Source organism: Falco cherrug, chromosome 10, assembly GCF_023634085.1.
Source record: "Falco cherrug isolate bFalChe1 chromosome 10, bFalChe1.pri, whole genome shotgun sequence".
Taxonomy (NCBI): Eukaryota; Metazoa; Chordata; class Aves; order Falconiformes; family Falconidae; genus Falco; species Falco cherrug.
Window position 1 is genome coordinate 20,368,886 of NC_073706.1, and position 21,865 is coordinate 20,390,750.

Below are 21,865 nucleotides of genomic sequence, written 5' to 3' on the forward strand. Positions count from 1 at the left end.
TGGTGATCAACATTACAAATAGATGGATTTTTCCAGTGCTTGGTTTGAATTTGTGTCCCAAATTGAACAGCACAGCTTATTCAGTTCTATTTCAATTGAGCCATATTTCCCTCAGAGGTAAAGTTTTATGTGCAGATTATTGTATTTGTAGATTTTGATATAGTGACTGATTGCTCTGTTAGTAGTCATTGTCATCTTCTCATCCCAAGGTCCTTTTCCTGAACATTGCTTGTTTGCACTGTTTCTTTCTTGAGAAAGTAGAGGTGATAAAAGATGAAAAGCTGTTTTAAGTCAGGATCTAGCCTGACACTGAATGTAGCCACGGTGGTTTGGGCTGATGCCATGTACCCAAAACCTGAATGTGAAGCTCCTTTAGTCTTACCATCTGCTCGCAGTGTGGGTGGCCATAGAGACTGATGGGACACAAGCAGGAGATGTGCAGTAAGCTCAGGTTATGACAGTTAGGAGAAGTCAGTCAATTAAATACTGAATTACAGATAGGTAAGGGGGCTTTTCAGCTAAACCAGCAGAGTCACTTGGATTACAGAAAGGTAGACTCCTGGAAGCAACAGCTGGGTCACACTTTTGTTTTGGAGTCAAAATTGAAAGTTAAATGTAAGTTTAAAAGTGAGGAATATTTTCTGTCCATGTGATTTCCCTAATTTGGTTTCTTTGTGAGGTCCCGTAGCCCACGATAAGAACTGCTGAATTTGCTTCTCTAGGAAAAGAAGTATCTGTGGAGCTGCAGTCAAATGTGACTGCTCAGGTCAATTATACAAAATCATTAACTGCCGATAGACGAGGCTTTCCTTCCAGATTGTGTGTGGACTGCACAAGAACATTTTCTACATGGCAGCTGGGACACAGTCACTTGTTTGCGTGCTGGAGGCCTTAATGTGGCTGTCATCAGGGCGATAGACAATGACTTCCTTTCCAGTCCTGTTGCAGTGATCTCAAGTTATGTCAGTCTCTCTTGATTAAGTCTTTGCAAGCCAGAAATGGTCTGCCCATAAGGCAGAACAGACAGATCCTATTCATGATCAATCACAGGGAGGGAGGGATAGCTATCAGGAGCAAGCGGGGGTAGATAAAGAAATAGAGTAAAATTTGAATTAAAAGCAGATTTTAAGAAAAATATCTCTCCTTAAGAGAGAGCAAGATTTAAGTTGTAACTTGTGCTGACCTTCCTTTATGTTGTGTGCAAAGTCTGAGACAAGTTGCACTTTGGATGCAGAGAACTGTCACTCTGCACAGTACTTGTCTCCTAATACTATTTTCAATTTACCTGGTTGTATGCAAAAATAGATCAGACACTGGATTTTTCTTTACATCGATATGTATGCTTAGGAAAGAAGTTGTCATTACAACTCCAGGTTAGGAACAAACATTTTTAAGTTGTAACCATTTTAGGGGCAATTTTAAGAAAAATTGTTTTAGTCATTGAAACAGGTGTTCTTACATAGGTTACTGTCATTTGGAAGCTCTCCTTCCAAATGGCAAATATTTCTGAAAATTTACATTCAGACAACAGATATTTCTACAAAAGAAAAGCCTAAATTATAAAATCTGATATTTCTGAGAGAAAAGTAGTAAGATTTCTACCCATTGGCAATTAAAAATCTATTTTAAGAAAGCAAATCCAGAAGATTGTTACCTCAGAACACAAAACCAGAGTTCGCATTTGCATTGAATCATGCTTAGCTAGAATTTAGATGGAAACCCTGTGTATTTCATTAGGTATCTGGCATTTGTTACCAAGAACAGAACAATGGAATCAAGGTAAATATCATAGTCGTGCTGCAGTTTGATTGGAAGGGACACTGTCAACATCCCTTTCAGGTTCAAGAGTGCAATTCTGAAATGTTCTGCTTTCTTCCATGTGGTCTAGAGGGCTGCCAGCTTATGTAATTCCACAACTCACTAAAAGTATTGAGGTCTTCAGCTGCTCTTGATTAACAGATACAACTTTTAGCTCTGATACATTCTTACATCAGCATAGGCTAGTTCAGCTGCTAGATTTTTCAATGGATTTTCAACTTTATTGCCATCAGTTATTTTTTTCTTTTTTTTTCCTCCTGGTTGTAGAAATGTTATTCTTTTCCCAGAAGATCATCTGTCATTCCCAATCCATATAATTATTTATTTTCCCAAAAAAGAAGAATGCCGTTTATAAAAGTACTAAAAATTGATTGTAGATATCACAAAGACATTTTAGGTATATCCTGTAGCAGCTACAGAGGCAATGGCCTGAATTTGACTGTAAATTTCATTGATATTTTTGCAAATAAGGATATCTAGAGTAATCCACTCTTGGAAATTTCAGTATCACAATGAATTTAGAAGTAGTATGCACCATCAGTTGGTGGAGAAATAGTTGGTTAGAAAGTCTCTTGCTGGTACCAAATTATCTATTACAGTGTGTCTCTCAAGCAGTATTGTGAGAGGGGAAAAAACAGAAATTAAGACCTCATTCTACAAAAAAAAATATGAGTACAAAAGATAAATTATATTTTTTTGATTTATCCTTTAAGTTCCCAGTTACACACATTGGGATACATGGTGTTGCCAATTTTTATAGATAGGTAGATTATCATGGCTTTGGCTCCTGCTGCAGAATTTCTTATTGATGGCACCACCTGAGATACGTTAAAAAGAGTATTTCAAGTTTTTTGGTCATGCAGAGCCATCTAGATCTCAACTTCCACATTTTGAGTATTAGGCCATATGTGCTTTTCCTCCACCTCACCAATGATTTGTCTCTCTCTCTGCACGTCAGCTGTATCCCTGGCTACCCCACGCTTGCCTCTTGTGTCATCTTTGTGCCTCTTGCAGTTCCATCAGGCTTTTCCTTCCTTTCTTGGCACCCGTAATGATGTTTTTCCTTGACACTAAGTCAAACGGTATTGTCAGTTTGTTTGTAGATGTAATCTCTAGGCAGGCTTGAACCAAAATTGTGAAGGCTGTCTGCATTCTGGCAACACCTCATGTCCCCTTCTACGTCTTTTCCGTAGACATGTCTTCAGGCAGGACTATGTGCATTTTTGCTTTGCTTTTGCAATTAGTAATTGCTAATATTTAATAATTCATGTAATAATGATCTGAAGTGGGTCTGGGTCTGGTTTTGCTCTGAAGTAATCACTTCTTGCCTTGCAGTCACAGATACACTTACAAAGCAAATTTCTTTTCCCATCTTGATTTGGATGTCTTATCAGCTGGTGCTACCGTAAACACATGAAATTACTGTATGGCTGTGAAATACCCAACTTCCTCTTTACAGTGCAAATGGTTTTTGGAAATATCCGTATAATTTGGAGCGTCAAAATAGCAGATCTGACAGATTAATAAAATGCTAAATTAGGGTAGTCTCTCTCAATCGCTAAGTAGGTTTTGTTCTCCTTGCCAGTTTGTGGAGTGAAATCAGGACTGAGATTCAGTGCCGAAAACTCTCCTCAGAAAACCCTAATTACTTGCAATAGGAATCATTCACATTTTAAAATTTCTTTTGGCTGGAGTCCTACACTGACTTTTGTGTTTTGAATTGAAATCAATGTACAGTAGGATCCTACTCTAATTACAGTATCTATATGTGTTATTAAGTTTTCCTACTTCTGTATCTCATCTATAAGAAATGCACTCTATTCTTATGTGAACAGAGGTTACATTGTTAAAAATATATTGGAATATATAAATATATATGGAATAGATATTGGATGAATGATTAGGCTTCTGTTTTATGTAACACTGAATTATCAGATTGACTTTGTGTGTTATTGCGCACAGGTTTTAAACATTTTCAAGAACACCTGGAATTTATCAACATACTTTTTGTTAATTATGCCCCAAATCTATATTTATTAATATTTTAATTTATGTATTTATTAATACAATTAAAGCACAGGTCTGGTTTCTTCAGTTTTGCTTGCATTTAAATGTAGGGATGAAATATTTTCTACTTATGTTAACAACATCAATAGGTGTTAGGTAACTAAAAGAAAAGGTATGTGAAAGATTTTTTTGTACAGCTTAAGTGTCACTGTAGAGTTGATGTCTTCCAAGTGTCCTCCCCCATTATCCCAGAACTACCTGAGAAGGTATATTTTTCCCCATATATGTCAGAAAGGTGCTTGATAAATTGTGCATTTGAGATGCGTCTGGGTGTAGGATTTTGCCTTATTGGATACATTTCCTGGGGCTTAATATGTGTTTGTTACTGACAGTGATGTTTAAATGTGCAGTTTGTTAAATCTGTGTCTCTGAATTTACTACATTAAAAGAATTAAAATTGACACATTTAAAAACATTTTTCTGTCAAATATCTGTCAGATATGTTAGTAGCTATCCATCCATGCTTTGTAAGTAATGCCACAAATAGATTAAGATTGCATTAATGAAAAACTAGGCGAACATTTAATTTCAAACGCAGTTTTACAGATCCTGGGGTGTCAAACCAGAGTTCTTGTCACCTCTTTAGTATTACCAAGATATATATATATATTTTTTTTTTTGGCCTATAGTTGATTTGATTTTCATCTTACTCTATAGTAGGGCAAATCAAGTTCACATTCAATGCTATTGAGTCACAGCAGTTCCACTGATACAGAGTTCAATCGCAGTCAGGGTCGGGGACTATGATTGGAAAGCCTGATAAGGTATGTTTTAACAGCACAAAGAGTGCTTGTGTTGGAGAACATCAAAGTAGCTCTGAGCAAGTTAATATCCCTACCATACTGAAATACCCTGCAGAGGTATTCTCCCAGGTCTTGCAAACCATATGCATACGTTAGCAAAGAGATGTGCTTGGGCTAATCAGCCTTGATTTTCAGCAGGGCCAGTTGGCTTGGCTGGCCTAGCTCGCACGCAGCTAATGGAGCTGGACTGCTACGACTTCCGTGGGCTTATTTTTGGTAGCTTGGGGACCTCTCTACCGAACACTGTGTTTTGTACAGATGTACTCTGGGGACCCGTGTTGTATGGCTGAGCTCCATTCCCAATCAACCTCTTTAGAAGAGCTAACTGTTTTTGTTAATGACATCACTTTTGTTCCAATATTAATGTATAGTATCTCTTAAATAGTACGTTTATGTTCTTTTATTGTACACTAAGCATACGGTGATTTGTCGGAACTTCTATAAAATTAATTTAAACGTAATACTTAGCAAGTATTTAGGATCCTTTCATTACTGTAATTCATCTCCAATTGCTTACTAGAAACAACATACACTGTGGTTCTGCAGTCTTTGGTCACAGTCCTTGCTGAGTCCTAAGACTGATAACAAGATAATTAGAACTACAGGTTAAAGCTTTTTCTTCTGTTGGTAAATCATTCCCCTACCTATTGTCATTACCTTCTATGGAGAAAAATCATTGAAACATTTCAAAAGGCATCCACAGTGTGTATCACACCTATGGGATATTCAAGCATTTGCTGTGTACTCAAACCATTAAATCATATTACTTGACCTACATTACAAATCTCTGGAGCTACCCACTAAATAAAATAGCACGTTTCCTTAGGAGGCAGAGAACATGAGATACCCAAATATGTATTATTCAAACCCAATTTCAATGTGGGTTCAGTTTTACAATGGATTCAGATCTTCAGCTTAATTTGAACACTCAAGACAAATTTTTTGGTCTTAGTATGACCATGCATTTATCCTTGATAAAAGCAACAATGAGAAAACTGGAAATGGAAAGCAGTATATGAGGGCCAAGGAAACATGCGACAAAAATGAATTTGGGAAGAGGTTCCAAAGACTGGTAGGGAGGGTCGCATTTAAAGGTTACTCTCTGCCCATTTTGGGGGTACCAGCATTTGAGTTATTGTATAAAGTTTGCTTTTACCAACGTGATATTCAGCTATTAGTGAATGTGTTATGTAACTAATTTTGGTATTTACATGAGAAGAGAAAAATGTCTAATGCTTCCTATGTGTGTCTCTATCTAGTTTTAAGCATTGGTGAAGGTGGATTCTGGGAAGGCAGCACCCGGGGACATATTGGATGGTTTCCTGCAGAATGTGTTGAAGAGGTTCAGTGCAAACCAAATGAAAGCAAACCAGGTAATCAGATCAAGTTCCTGTTGAATCCTAACAATGACAAATGTGATGTGTCTGTCCAAGCAGAGAGGTAGCCTAGACAGTAATGTGTTACACAGCAGTGTGTTTGTGCAATACTAGAAGCTGGAGAATTGAATAAAGCTGAGCTGCTGAATTAAAAAAATTAAGATGGGTTTATTGATCAGATTTTTCTGGATGCTGTCCAAGCAAACGGGCTTTCTCATGAGGGTCTGTGCTGTGAAGTACTGCAAAAGCTTTTAGGCACAACCGTATGCAGACATTTTGTAAAGCATTATGTTAAATTTTATTTTCTTACTGTATGGGAGAATGGCTAATTAGACAATCAAATAATGGAAGAAAAACTGGTCCATCATCTCCCAATTTGTGGTAGTCATACAATGTATTTAGCTCTTGTTCATAGCAATGAAGTTCCCTCTGTTGACCTTTTGCTAAATTTTAGAGGCAGCATCCATTAGTGGGATGTCCCATATACATCCTTACTGATGACAAAGGAAATAGAATCCTCCTTTATCATACACTTATATTGCCATAAGTAAGTAAAACACAAGTGACTTTAAGCCAGGAGTCTTTACAGTTCTGGTATGATAAAAGAAAAAGAAGTGTTCATTAAAGCATGTTATTTTAAGAATTACCTACCATCTCATAATTTTTCTGCTTTTAAGAATTAAGATGTGAGGAGGACATCCTCTCTAATTAAAAGCTCATTATAAATGAGCTCTGAAAATATAATTAATGTTCTCCAGGAGTGTATGTAGTTTTAAATTAACTATTGGTGCGTTTTGGATCTCTGATGTATTGATCCATAACTTTTGTCATTGCACAGACAATACACTAAAATTCGTGCATCGTATCATTCATTTGTGAACATTGTTCTTTTATGTATGTCATTATAAAACTGCACAGGTATACTTTTCTTTTTTAATATACACCCACTGTATTAACATGATAGAATGGAAAAGAATGCATTGGACAAGATAATAATTCCAAAGTAGTAAGGATGTGTAAATATTTGTAATATTTGATAAGTATTTTAATTCCATCGGTTATAAGGGAAGCTGTGGTAAGATGAAATAGAGTTTAAGGCGTGAGCAGAAGAGGAGGCAAAAACTTAGCTTTTTTAATATGAAAAGTTTAAAAGATTGAGGGAATGAGGCATCAGGTACACTGCTCTAGATAACTAAACACTGTGTGAAAAGGTTATACTTACTTTTCTATTTCCCTTTTGAGAGAGAGAAAGAGAAGGAAGCAGAAACAGATCTAATATTTGGTGAGAATGGATTTAGTCTCTGAGAATAGGGAGAGAATAGTTATGTAGCTTTTGAAAGAGCAAAGAACAAACCAGAATTTAAAAATGGAGGAATATTAAACAAGAGGAAGAGTCAGGCTGGAACTGGCAAATTTGGGAGCAGTACAGTTCTCAAACACTAGATGTAAAAAGAGGATAACTAGTTGCAATTCTAGTGTGATTTCATTTGTTAGAAAGGTTGTGGGAGAGGAATAAATTGAGTCAGTGTGCAACATGAGCTGATGAAGAGCCCTGTGGGAACTGTTCTGAAGATCCTTCAATAAAACTTTCAGAAAGGTGTAAGTCAGTCATCATAATCACGTTTCTTGAGTCTATCATGGCAATTCTGCATTAAATTTGAGCTGTGCATTTGTCTCCAAATCTGAAGAAAATTCTAGGAAGGAGCATTAAATTAAGTTCTAAAATTTGAAAGGAGTTTTGCATCTTCTTTAGTGATTTTGGAGAGAAGGTAACCAAACCTGTTACAAATCCTCAAAAATCTTTTCAAGAAGTACTGTAGGAAGTAAATTCAATATGTGACATGATTGCTTTAATATATGACAAGATTGTTTTCGAGCAAAAATTTCTTTGATCATTCAAAGGAAAATGAAAATTAAGAAAAAAAATTGTCACAAGAATAGCAAAAGGATTACAAAAGCTGGAAGTGTTGAAAGAATGTAAAGAGAAACATCTTACAAAATTTCTGACATGAAGTTATGAAAACTTATGCTGTGTGTCTGGCAAAACACCAGAGCATTTACTGTAATTTCTACCTATTGCATGCTATTGTCTTTCTGATTGTACCATTCTTCTAATCTGAAAAAGATGCAAATATACTTAAACAAACATGAAACGGGCACATTTTTTATACCTTTGAACTTGTGCACTCACGTATTTTTCTGGGCTGTCTTGAAAAATGTCGTGTACCCAGAAGGCACAAATGAGGTATAGTGCTTCTCTGTATAATACAATAGAGGTTGGAGCTTTATGAAATATATGAAATCCACAGTATTTGCCATATTATTATTGAAATATGGTAAGGGCTGAAAGCAGCTGATCACTGAACTGCTCTGTGCAGTTAGCTCCATTCCCTTTGCATAGGAAACAATGGAAATGAAAGAGAAGAGCTTTATAAGCAAAAATCAGCCAGTACTCCCTCCGAGTACAAAATGCAAAAGTGATTTAGAAAAATGTGTTAACCATGGTGAAATGATTAGAAATTAAATTGGGTCTGCTGGGATTGCTGAAAGAACATCAGCTGAGAAACATCACAAACTTGTGTGAGTTGCAAGAATTTGCATCACGGACTTTGCAAAGCAGCAGAACTTCTTATAGTAATGATTTAGAAAGTAGGTAATTTTAATGTGTAGGAAATGAATCTCAAACTCGGCTTTTATCAGACCAGCACCACAGTAACAGTTTGTCCTATAAATGAGATCTAGTAACATTTCTTCAAACAATTTCTTCCCTTTGCTATTAAGTTTGAATAATTGTGTTTAATAGTAGCTTGTCATTTGCACGCCATGAATGAAAAAAAGAAAAATAGTTCTTGGAAAAAACAAACCACAATTAAACACTACATGCCCAGTAAAACTAGCGGGCAGGTGTTTCATGTCATGCTGATGTCTAATCTCATTTCTAAGACAAGTTCAATTTTCAGGGAACTTCATTGCCATCCTGACTGTTCTCTGGAAGTAGGCAGTACAGAACAGCACCTGGTTCCTGTGATCTCTTCAAAGGTATCATGCTAGCTTGGCAAGTTCTGTTTTCCAAAAAAACCCCCTTGTTGACTGGCATGACTTCTATATCCATTCTTTAATAGTTCATTAACTGAGACTTGTAGGAATTACTCCATTTTTTTGCTAGGACTGATGCCAGGCTTATAGGCTTTTAAATTATCCAGGTTGTCTCATTTGCCCTTTAATAGCACTGGCACAGGACCTGCTGCCTTTCAGTCTTAAGAAGTTCCCTTGACATTTTGAGATCTAATAAAAAAGAGTAACAAAGAAAATAGTTACCAGTGGCGTGCTAAGTTCTTTTGCCTTCTTTTAAAAAATTCTTAGACGCAAAAAACTTCATACTATCTCATTTTAAAAATTGTACCCTTAGTAGCCAGTTTTTAACATTCCTCAGAATTATTCTTAGGGTGAAATTCTTTTTTTTCAGATGAGATTGATACACCTTGCTTTTTCCCTGTACAAACACAGAATACAAAGGTTATCTATTTCTTCTTTCTGTGTTGGCAGTTTTCCTGTTATTCAGTGGTGAACCAATTCCATTCTCAGATTTCTTTGTATCCTAAATATGTGAAAGTTCACCGTGGTTGTTTGCTAAAATGTTCTGGGCAGGTTGAAGAAAGTGCTGTACAGAAGCTTGATTCGTATAAAATCCTAGTTAACTCAAAACTATGCAAATGTGAGGCACTAGCTTGGGTTATTAGAATTCTTAACAGGATTTATCAGCCAAGTGCGTTGGTTGGTGCTGCAGAGTATCAGAGGTCATCTTGGATCTCAGGCAGCAGTAGTTTGCATCCACTGAGAATACACTGTGTGACATAGCTTTAATTTTTCTGCCTATAAAAAAAGACAAAGCTTTTCATTTTACCGGTTTATTCTTTCCTTAGCATTCATTATCCTTCTTAAGATAGTAAGAATTCCTACCTAATACCTTACAATGGGAAATGAAGTACAGTAGAATCTGTAGTCCATAAAACCAGCTGCCCCACCAATGGAAGACACATTTTTCCTTCTCTTGCTCAAGTTTAGGTGTTTCTGTTTGCTTATTTTCCCTCATAGGGTTTTAGTCTGACTTGAGTGATTTACTACAAAAGTGCTTTCTATTAGACTTGTGATTTTATACTCCATGTCCTTCAGAATTCAGAGATTTAGATCATCTGATTGCTCATAACTGAGGTGAAGAATTCATTTGGAAGGTAGAAGTTATCTTTACCTGCATTCTGTCTTTACTGTTTATTATTCCTTCCTCCCTAATGTGCCTGAAGAACTCTTAGATTTTACAAATGATACTGACTGAGCATTTCTTTTACTAATTCTTGCTGTCTTTCAACTCTTGGCCTCCTTGGTGCACCTTTCCTTGAGCTCCATGCTCATCTTTAATATTATCTTTGGGTGATTTTTCACTTAGTAGCATCCTCCATGCATTTTTCTACGCTGTGGCCTTGGGGTATACCTTGTTAGTAGTTGTAGTTGCTGTACGATTTCAGCCTAGATCTAATCCAAGCATATGGCTTCAACGACCATTAAGCCGTTGTTCAAGAGCTCATTTTTCCACTGAAGAATACAATTTAAAAACTCTTAAGGTCTGCTCAGTCCTGTGGGCTGCAGCAGAGTAGACAGCATTAGAAATCACATTCCTGGTCCAGACTAAAATGCTAATGTAGATGCGCCCATGCTGACCTCTAGTGTCACTAGTGCTCTGAGCAGATACTACATAGCATCCCAGAAACTGGGATTTCTCTTTCAAAACGTCTGTACTTAAACGTTTGGTATAGCTTACTCCTGAGTTTCCAGCAACTTGAAAATATAATGAAAGATTTTCCAGTAATAGCATAGTTCTCCTGCCCATTTCTTTTAACGTATGTAATCGTACACAGATGTTATAAGCAGGTCACAGTGTTCCTTATCCAACATTCCCTCTAGACTTCAGAAGCTACCAAACAAGTCGAAGTTATGTTAATGAAATGCATACTTTGCTACACATATTGCTGTATGTGAAGTATAGAATTTTCTTGATTTTGCATTCTTAGTTTTTAACACCTTGTGCATTCAATAAAAGCAGATTTGCTCCTCATTTCCATGATCCCTTTTTATAATTAGCACACCACCTTCCTGGACAATATAGTCAGCCAGGCTGCTAGAAAACTGATTTGCCTTCTTGCAAAGAAGAAAGTCACCTTACTGTGAATTGAGGAGCTAACATCTATACTGATATATGCTAGCTGTTCTGTCCTCTGTGGATATGTGGCTTGGCACGTAACGTATTTGAAAGTTTTCTTCCCCTTGCCTGCCACATCATGGTTGCTTTCTCCGTGCTGCCTTTTGGAACAGTCGGCAACATATTTTGTCCACTGAAATATCTCTGGGTACTGTTTGGAAGAATGATAATTGGCATATGTGGAAGCTGAGCCAGGGACCCGCTAACAGTGAAACAGGTTGGATGGTGGCGTGCCAGAGCACAAATGCCAGCCTTGACTGTGTCCTGTATGGACTTATGTAGGCTGCCTGAAGTTCTAAAAAATGGAATTTCCCCATCTTATGCTCTTACATAGCTTATAGTTAATTTCAGCTATGTCATGTTTAACCTTTCGTGGGAAGGATGGGTGCTAGAAAATTAATTTTTCACCTTTTTTTTTTTTTTGTTACCTTTTTAAGCATTTCAGGGTAGTGGTGTATTAAAAGCAGTGTCCTTACTGGGTGTGCTTTGTGAGGAAGATGAACACTAAAGCATACTACAGAATATTGGTCTCTGTGTGTGTGCGTGCACCCCATTGCATCCCAGTACGGAACAGAATTGTAATGTGCTGGAATGTGTGTAATGGAAGTTCCCATTCCCAAATCATCAAGACCAGAGGACATGATGGAGCACGTGTTCACATCTATGGATTCCTCCTCTGAACAGAAGAGGAGAAAACGTGCATCCACCTCAACCTGAATGCAAGCAGAGCACAGCTTGTATGTGCACCCTAGGACTCCGATGGGGGACTTGCTGTGGGATAGACCTGTCACTCAGCTAGCTCCACGGGGCTTGGAACACTTGGATACAGCCACCACCGTTCTCCTTTCTGTAAGTTCAGGGTCACCTGCTTTTGCCAGTAAGGGGATACATTTACATAGATTGATAGTTTAAGATGTGTTTAAAGTCCCTGATGAGGCTTTGCTCAGGTTGCATCCAGATATTAGTTTTTGAGCTCATGTAAAACTGAAATTTGTAGTTCTGGTCCTTCTCTAAGGACAGGGGCCTTGGTTTCCCAAATACACTGTTTGGACATAACAGATAGCCAGAACAGTCAGCTGTAAAAGCCCTCCCTAATCACATATAAGTATGCATGTAAAAGTCAGCAGTGGAAAAAAAAAATAGAAAGCAAAAAATCTTTTCATCCAGCCTCTTGCCTTAATTACTTGCCTTTTATAAATGATCCAAATTAACAAAATCTTTGTTAAACATTTTTTTCCTGTTTTGTTAGAATCAGTTCTGGATAACTTAACTAGAAAGGCAACTCTAAGACTAGATGGAAACATTGTAGAGAATTACTAGAACTCTGAAACATTCTATAAACCGAGTAACTTTGAAAACCAGCAGGAGAGACTGCAAATAAGAGATGCTGTCTGACCAGATGAGCACTTCGAGGTTTTCCGTAATAAGTTTTACTAAATGCTCCTTCCACATGATTTCACCTTGAATAGAAGTTACCCATGTATCTGTGACAAAATTATCATGCAAATTAAAACTGTTTGGTGTGAACAGCAGCAGTTAAGGATAAAACATGTAGCTGGAATGCCTAAATGGAGAAAGTACAAAAGTAATTTATATATATGAGGGGAAAAACACATTTTTGTTAGGAAAATTAATCACAAACATTCTCACGTCTATCAGTGTGATAGCTTGGAAACGTATTCTGACTCAGCACGGACAATGGTGCTAGACTTAATATGGCAGAGGGAATATAAACCAAATTAAAAAAAAAATGGAGGTGCTAGATTGGCTCACATCTAAGTGGCCTGATCATTGATAAAAAGCAGTATGATGTGGATACAAATTCAGCCTTTTGAAAATGGATAGAAAGCTCAAGAGATTAATGTTATAGCTTTGTAATCCCAGACAGGGTTCTAAATGTGGGACATGCAGTCAAACAGATGTGTTTATTGAAGTTTATCCATGCCTGTTTGAGGAACGTTTTCCAGCTGTCAAACCCTGGTACCCAGAGCTCAAACTGACAGGTCAAACACTGTTCAGTGATCTCTCTGCTTTGAAGGTTACTGTCCAAAGCTCTGACCTCTGAAATAACTCTTTCCTGCCTTGCTTCTATATTTTGCACAACAAACCACGTGGCTCACAAGATTCTGAAAAGTTTCCATTTTTGATAAGTGATTTTCTGCCATAAAATATAGTTCCCATGGACAAATTTGTAATTAAAAAAGATATGAATAGATGGTAAGACTCAGTACAAGGATATCAACAAAGGCACTGTATTCTGGTTTATGGCTTGGAAGGATCAGGAATATGCTACATACCAGATTTTTGTATAAACTGCATTCCCTTCCATCAATGGGAAGAATATACTGAACAAAAAGGTCGATGCAAAGAACTAGATCTGAGATGCTGGCAATCCAGTCCAAAAAACCCAGCTGACATAGACATTTGAAGCAGTAATATTCAACTAATTCTGACAGCTCTCTGTAGCTGAGGATGTAAATCGACTGTACATTTTGTCTCAAGTAATGGAAATTTAAAGAATGAACCTCAGCAAGTTTCTTCAGTTTAGCTTTGCTGAGCAAAGCATTTGTGTTCTCAGTAATGATAAACAGCAGTTTGGGAAAAGACTTCTAAATGAGTCATCACTCAATAATAACGCTAATTTGGAAGCAGAGGTAACTTGAGAGCTGTTTTTTGTCTGCAAGCAGCTATAGGATGGAGTCACATGCTTCCCACACAGCCTGGTAATGTGTGCCCTCTCTGACTGAGGGTGCCTTGAAAGACCTTGCATTTTTTCAGTCTTGGTCTTCTGATCAAGATGCAATAGAGGTTTCTTACTATAATAGTAGTATTTGTAAGAAATGCTTTGGAAGACTGAGTCTACCAACTCATTTCCCTGGTCAGCTTCTTTCTCTCAAATTACAGTGGTTTTCCTTAGCTTATGATATGAGTTTGGTTTCAAGAAAGAGTAAAATGAAGTATTCCATAATAATGATTTCATATTCTATCCAGGTTTTGAGAACAGCGTAAAGTAAAAACATTAAAAAATTATTCAAAAGAAAGAAAATACAAGCCTAGGTCTAGAGCTTGAGACAAATAAAAGCCTGTCTGCATCTTTATCTCTGGATAAGTAATTTTTAATTCATAATATTTCACTGTTTCGGTTCCTCAGCTGACATGCACTTCATCCCTTTCACTCTGATTTTCATGCTTGCTAAGAACCACTTAGGAATAACTCTAATCAGCTGGAAAGGAGCAACACAATTCTCTAAAGCATTGAAATCTGCTAAAAATAAGTTGCACAGCAGTATAAAATTAAGCTTTACATGTTAGGAAACTCAACATGTCAAATGCATCTGGGATTACTGATGTGTGAAATCGGACATGCAAGTGTAGATTTTTTCCTTTTCTCATTCTTTCTGCATTTTTTCCTCAAAAAAATGTCTATCAAACCATATGGGACAAAGCAGTGCAACACTGAGGCATGTCTTAGAATGGAGCTACCGTTACAGCTTCTTCCTTTTACTTCCAGTGATGTGCTCACATTTTCTGTTCAAAAGTACAGTCCATCTAACACTAAGAAGCAACTTTTAAAGCACGAGAGCAGATATAGATACCAAAAATACCTAATGCTACAAATTACTTTAAAACTGTGAAAAAGATAAAGGTATAAAATGAATGATTTATAAACTGATACAGCATCCTGAGGAATTTAAGCTCTATTATTGGTTTAAGATGGAGTATTTTAGCCTGTGGCAGGATTTGAGCAGCCCTGTTAGGTAGTATGCTAACAATCTAGAAATAATATTTTTTTTATTCCTAGTTGTTCTTGTGTGGAAACTACACGTATAAAACATTTTTTTTCAGCCCCTCAAATTCTGGTGTCAAGTTAGTTGAGTTTTAACCAATTTGACATATCCCAATGATTGCTAGTAGGCAAAAATCTGTAGCTTTCACCTTCTGGAATTTTGGAGCATTTCAGATTTCATAAAGAATAGGTATTTTGATTAGTAACATCTCCTTCCTGTACTAATAGTTCTTTTCTGATTAGAGATACTTCTTAATATCTTATGATCCTATAATCAAATATACTTGATCTTTGCTCTTTCTATAAATATCTTAAATGATAGTAGCAATAGATGTTTGCATTTATTTTTATTTTGCATCCTTTTTTCCCCTGAAATTCTGTTTAGTCAGGGTTATCTGATGCACCTGTGCAAATGCTACTTATATCAGAATACAACTTCTCTTAAAATGATTCTTGGTATCTATCAGAATTTAATAGAGTGCTATGTTTCATTTAACTCATTTCATTTAGCATAACCCAACGCTTTTCAAAACCATTTACTTAAAATGGCTGACATAAAGCAAGGCAAGTCTTAGATCCATGCATATTTTCAAAGTGTTGGTAAGTCACCTTTTTCTTCTGTATTCTCCTGTACTAAATGACACATTTGGGTTTTTTCCCCTCTTGTTTTTGATGGTTTAGATAAAAGGCTTGACAACAGAGGCTGAAAACTCTTTGAAACGCTCCCCAGTTATTTGAGATCAAATTCATATTAATTTAAAGAAGATGATAGAGCATATACTTAGAGTAATGGCAATGCTGGAGGTGGTCAGGAAAATGATACCTAAATAGCAGCAGCTGTTAGATAATCCATATTCTGTTCTTAAATTATGTCACTGCTTTTTGCTTTCATACCTGCCTGCAACAAAAGAGAATGGAAAGGGGCTTTTTCCAGCTTGCTAAAAGATCCACCGATGCCTGATGGTGAGAAAATGGCTTGATAATACACTGGTTGATAGCAGTAACTGATCATAGTAGAAGCAGCATGAAAACAAGTAAGCTATTTTGAGTCATTAAAAAAGCCAATCAGTTATTACATTTGTCCTGCTTTTGGCTGGGATAGAGTTAATATTCTTCCTCACAGCTGGTATAGAGCTGTGTTTTGGATTTAGGATGAGAATAATGTTGATAACACATTGATAGTTTAGTTGTTGCTAAGCAGTGTTTACACTAAGTCAAGGACTTTCAGGCTTTTCACCCCACCCCACCAGTGAGCAGGCTGGAGGGGGGCAAAAAGCTGGGAGGAGACACAGCCGGGACAGCTGACCCAGACGGGTCAAAGGGATATTCCATACCATATGGTGTCCTGCTCCGTATATAAACTGGGTGGAAAGCTGGGCTGGGGGCCACTGCTCGGGAACTGGTTGGGCATCAGTCGGCGGGTGGTGAGCAGTGTGCATCGCTTGTATATTATTATTGTTGTTGTTGTTTAATTATTTTCCCCTCTTTTTCTGTCCTGTTGAACTGTCTTTATCTCAATCCACAAATGTTACTTTTTTTCCCCAGTTCTCTCCCTCATCCCACTGCAAGGGGTGTGGGGTGTGTGTGAGCAAGCCTGCTGGGTTAAACCATGATGACAGTACACACCATTTGCTGATTTTATTCTGTGGTGCGAATAATGTAAGTGGAATTTCTCTTGCTAGAAAGCTCTGCTGATTCTGTTATCGGATTGGTATCAAAGGGTACTCTGGGGTCTCACTGTGCCTTGTGAACTGTTAACCCAGACTAGTGATGTAGGGGGTTTAAAGTGTAATTTCTTCAAATGAACATAATTTCCTATCTGACATTTCATCCTGAGCTTATTCAGCTCTAGGTAGGAAGCCCCAGACCTGACCAGTATCTCAGGTGGCCTTCGCTGTGCTAACAGAGCTTGCAGAGAGATTTGCTGTGAGGGCCTCACACCCTCTCCTTCCCCCGATTTCTGGTGCCTTCAGTCCCCGTATGTCTTGTTCTTGGGTATCTGTCCTCGCTGGTTCGTGCCTGCGGGGCAGGAGCAGAAGATACTGGTCGGCGCGGTCGCAGCAGATTTTCTGTGGCAGTGGTTTTAAAGGTTATGTCTCCAGCATTGAGCTTTGAAACTTGCTGTGCCAGGGCTGTGCTTACTCAGACTTTCAGTATCCCAGGGTGTGTTTATTTAGCTAAGTGAAAGAAGAGCACATCAATATTGATAGTCTTATTTTTCAAGTCAGGAATAGGTTATTTATCTTCATGTAAAATAAAGAAACCTGAGTAAATGTTTCTAATTCTGAACTTAAAAAATGTATTGAATTTTAAATGATAGTGGGGCTTGGCTACATTATCTATAAATTGTATTTGGAACTGAGTTTGGAAATTTGGTTCTGCTTTCTGATTTGAAGTGAAGGATGCCCAGTGATTTTCTTAACCCTTAGTTCAGGCTACTATTCACAACTATAAAACATGGCTGCAAAAGTCAGGATGCAAAAAGGACTTCTGTTCATTGCTTGGGGCTTTTTTTTGTAGCCAAAAGTTCAGCTGTAATTATACAAAAATCACAGGAAGCTATAGAGTCTTCACTTCATGCTTATAGATATGTTATACATGTATCAAGCACTAGTTTAATGTTATCCAGAGAGAGTTTTAAAGTAGTTACATATTTTGACTGCTCTCCTGGAAATAATATAAAGAATTACATTGCTTTCCCTGTACAACATATTAGTAGTTCAAGGAAATTATGTATAATGTATCCTTGTCTCATTTATCTAAAAAATCCTTACATGTAAAAAATTACAGTTTGTGCAGTAAAGGTTAACAAGAAGCCTCTAGAAGCTATAATGTTATCTTTTGGCTGAATAGTTAAAATGTTGGATCACATGAGGGAAGAAAAGTACTTCTGTTGGATGCATCTGTGTGCAAGAGTGCACTGCAGGAGATGGGAAACTGAAGTTAGGTAATAAGAGTAGAAGTCTTTGCAACCACATTATAACGAAAGGTTGAGGATAATGGCGTTTCAGTATGCGCTGGAAATGTTCATACACACTCTGAAAGCTATGCATGGTCAAAACAAAATGGATTGGCAAAAACAATCCAGTCAGCAGCAACATTGATAACAGACAGGGCTTGAAAAAATCTTGGCAGTGGAAAGGAAGAAGATACGTTGAAAAGTGATCTGTGCCATGAGTCTGTCTTTGCCAAAGTCTGTCTGCAGGAGGGAAATTAAAGGAAGGGGTTTCGTGCTTTTAGCACATCTGCTCTTTGGAAGGTGTCAAGTTGGAAAATACCTAAGCACAAGAATAACCCAACATTTCTGTAAAGTTTTAAATTAAATTAAAATTAGTGCAGATGTGCTTACAGATGCTTTTACATGGCTATGTAAAAGGCAAGACACCACTTTATCAGTTGGTAAGTGAACTAACACATTTATAGTAATACCTCTGTCTTGTACAATGTTGTCTGGGTAACCACATCCCTTTTAGGTACAAATTTTGTGCAACAGTGTTTTCTTTGTGAATTACAATATTTTTTTTCCTCTCCCTGTTTCTTCTCCACAGTTGTACTGGCACAAATCCTTGTGTGGCTGCACTTTGCACTGAAAAGGAAAAACACAGTGCTTTGTGGTTTTTTTTTTTAAAAAAGTTGTTAATTTTTAAGACTGTTCTATAAGCAGACTTATTTGGAAAAATGATCCATGATTAATGGAAGGGACAGGAGTCCCATCAGTTGATACTGCGCAGAAGTACAGCCTGAGTCAGCTGGCTGATAACAGCAATTAACAAAGAGCAGAAGATAGCAAGCACCCTCTACTTTGCAGTAGTAAGCTGGTGGCAATTATAAGGCACTTAAAAAGAATTAATCCTTTCCATCATGCTTTTGTCATATGAGTGTAGTTTACCTGATTGAATGTAGCCAGCAAAGCTGCAGTGGGGAAAGCTTCGTATCACCTAAGTATATAGATTTCAATGGTATTAACATTTCCACCTGGGTGCATCACCTTCAGATACCTTTTTCTATCATTTTAATATGGCTCTGTGCTTCAAACATTTAGCTCAGTGCCATGAATTCAGGGATACAAGCCAATCCTTTGCTATTCAAATTTAACAAATCAAAATGAGGAAGCAGGAGGAAGGATGGGAATCTTCATGATTTTATTTATTTGCTATCAGAATTGAACTCCACGAGAAAAGATTTCCAGAGAAAAATTTAAGAAAAAAAAAACCCTTTTGAATTGCAGCTACTATATCTCTTCTAAACGTTTTGTCTTTCAGGTAAGTTATAAAACTAATTGTTTTATGTTGTATTAGCGTTTGTTAGTCAACACTTTAAAAAGAAACAGTTATATTCCTGACTGTAAATCCCTATTACAGATTACACATTTCCTTTCATTTGCCAGGGTAAAGCCTATGCTTTGGTTTGGTCTCATATAACTCATATAAGACTTTGAAGATTTTGAGGCTTTAGTAGGCCACTGGTTGAAAGGAAACGCATGTGTGTGTGTGTATATATATATATATATACACACATATATAAACACATATACACACCCACAGAGGAATTGTGTAAAGGCACTTCCACAAAAATCGCCAATCTGTCCTTGAAGATTTTATCATCCAAACATAGGACACAGTTACATGCAGTAACCAAAAGATTATGAGAAGAAACAATTTGTTCTTAAGAACCAGAGGACATTTAAAATGTAATAGAAAGAAAGGTAGTCTTTGCTAAGTGCTTGCCCCAGAAAACAGAAGGGCAAATTGTAGATAAGTGCACTGGTTAGTGCTGCAGGAAGAAAAATTGAAATAAAATCAGAGAGGTACAAGGCAAAATTGGAACAGAAATATAATCCTTCAAATGTTTCTGTTTACTGCTAAGTACTGTATCTTAAGTACTAGGATCCTAGATGTAGGCTGTTGGCTGCTGATAAAATAATGCTCACAGACAGGAGGAAAATCTGGCTAAGGAGTGAAACAATGAGACTCAAGATAAGGAACTCCTTTGGCTGGAAAAGGGACTTTCAGTGTTGCTCTAGTTCTTTGGTGATAACATCTCAATATCTAGTTTAAACACTTAAAACTCTGTATCTTCAGGCATTTCTGTTCAGCAGAACAGGGCTGTGAAATAAATTATTATTTTATTTTTTAAAACCAAGGGTTCTGTACCTCTGAGGCAGTTCAGAGCCTTCCTCTCTCTGTTCCTGTGACCACCACACAGCTCAGCTTTCTTCAATTTCTCCTGGGCTTTTCTCTTTTCTTGTGAAAACAGCAGAGAACTGAGAGCCCCTGTTCGCTGCCATCCTCTTTCCTAGCCCACAAATGGCACTTAACACCTGACACGGCACAACTAAGCTTTATAATCATTCACCCAGTTTGAACTTGTTACTAAACATCCAGACATCATTATTACAGGTAAGATGACACAAAATCACATATTCTGGTTTTATTCTTCACACACACACCCGTCCGTTTTTATTTGCTTACTTGAATAAAAAAATAAAGTGTAAAGTCTTTTAGAAACATAGTAGTACCCAAAGCTAAGTCACCAGGAGGAGTTTTGACAGGGCATCCTGTATTTGAAGGGTGTACTGCAAAGCAACTGAAGGAAATTGAAATTCCTAATTGTTAAATTAGTTAGGGAAACAGGTAAATCAGGTGAACTTTTGTTTGTTCTCTCATTCTTGCTTCACTTTTAGAAAACAAGTTTTAAAGAATGTGGTTTGGTTTTGGATGGACATTTGAAATCTTTGTATTATTCATTTGTTTTAATTCTTTCATCATAAATGAATGCAGTTTTCATGGTGAATGCTTGCTGCTGTGGGCAGGGATGACCTTTTTCTGGGAAGCCAATGGACAGATGGAAGAGGAAGATTTTTATTTTCCGGCAAATGTTTTGTTTAACGGGGACAATGGTAGAGTCTGTAGAAAAACAGGAAGGTGGGAATGATTGTCGGTAGGATGACGCGTTCTTGCTCTGCAATTGAAAAGTAGGTAATCCCCACTTCTTGTGGTTTCTAATTTATGCCTATGATGTAGTCTAACAGTGGGAAAATGCTATTCCTGCTGAACAGCCTAGTGTTCATTTTCTCTCTGCATATCTCACCTTCTGAGGATGCCTTCTATGCTGCAGTATAAAAGATGCTATTCTGAGGAACGGATGTCCTCAGGTCCCCACTCCCCCAAAACATATTGCAATATTGTTAAGAAGTACAGATGCTTGGTAGTACATGTAGACACAGTCACAGACCTTGACACAAGGGCTTACTGACTCTAAGTAGCTTGGGGTGGGAAGTGTTTATAAGACTGATAAGGAGGGAAAAACATTCACCTGGGAAGCAAAATAGCTGACATGGTTGCAAGTGCTGTTAGTTCTATATATTTCAGTGTACCACTACCTCCAGCTTCCCTTTGGGTTTGTGTGTACTTAACTGTACATTTAGTAATGGCCCTAACCTGTGAAATATATATTGGGTTTATGTTTGTTTATGTGTAAAACTCTATCTAAATTGTTCCTAAAATAATAACTTGCATCTAAAGTTTAAGTAATCTTGAAACCGAGTTTTGCTCAGACATGCTTTGTATTTGGAAAGAGAGCTATCTAATATTACTGAATTTCTTCTCCTCATTAAACAGGAGCTGAGTTTATTAGCATATATCTTATTAGCTAATAAGTGCACGTAATACCAATTATTTAATTAGAAGCTTCACCTCCAACAAGATGTTTTTACTTATTAATTTTGATATATGTTTAGTTCTGAAAATACAAAATACTT

General features: G+C 37.2%; 1 protein-coding gene across 8 annotated transcripts in view; it reads left to right on the plus strand.

Annotated features, from left to right (window-relative positions):
- SHANK2 (SH3 and multiple ankyrin repeat domains 2) overlaps positions 1-21,865 on the plus strand; it is a 353,665-nt gene that overhangs the window by 142,610 nt on the left and 189,190 nt on the right. For all 8 annotated transcript variants that reach the window (XM_055722497.1, XM_055722500.1, XM_055722502.1 and 5 more), the window contains one exon: positions 5,948-6,061. In XM_055722497.1, the coding sequence (XP_055578472.1) occupies positions 5,948-6,061 (114 nt within the window). The remainder of the gene's footprint in view (positions 1-5,947; positions 6,062-21,865) is intronic.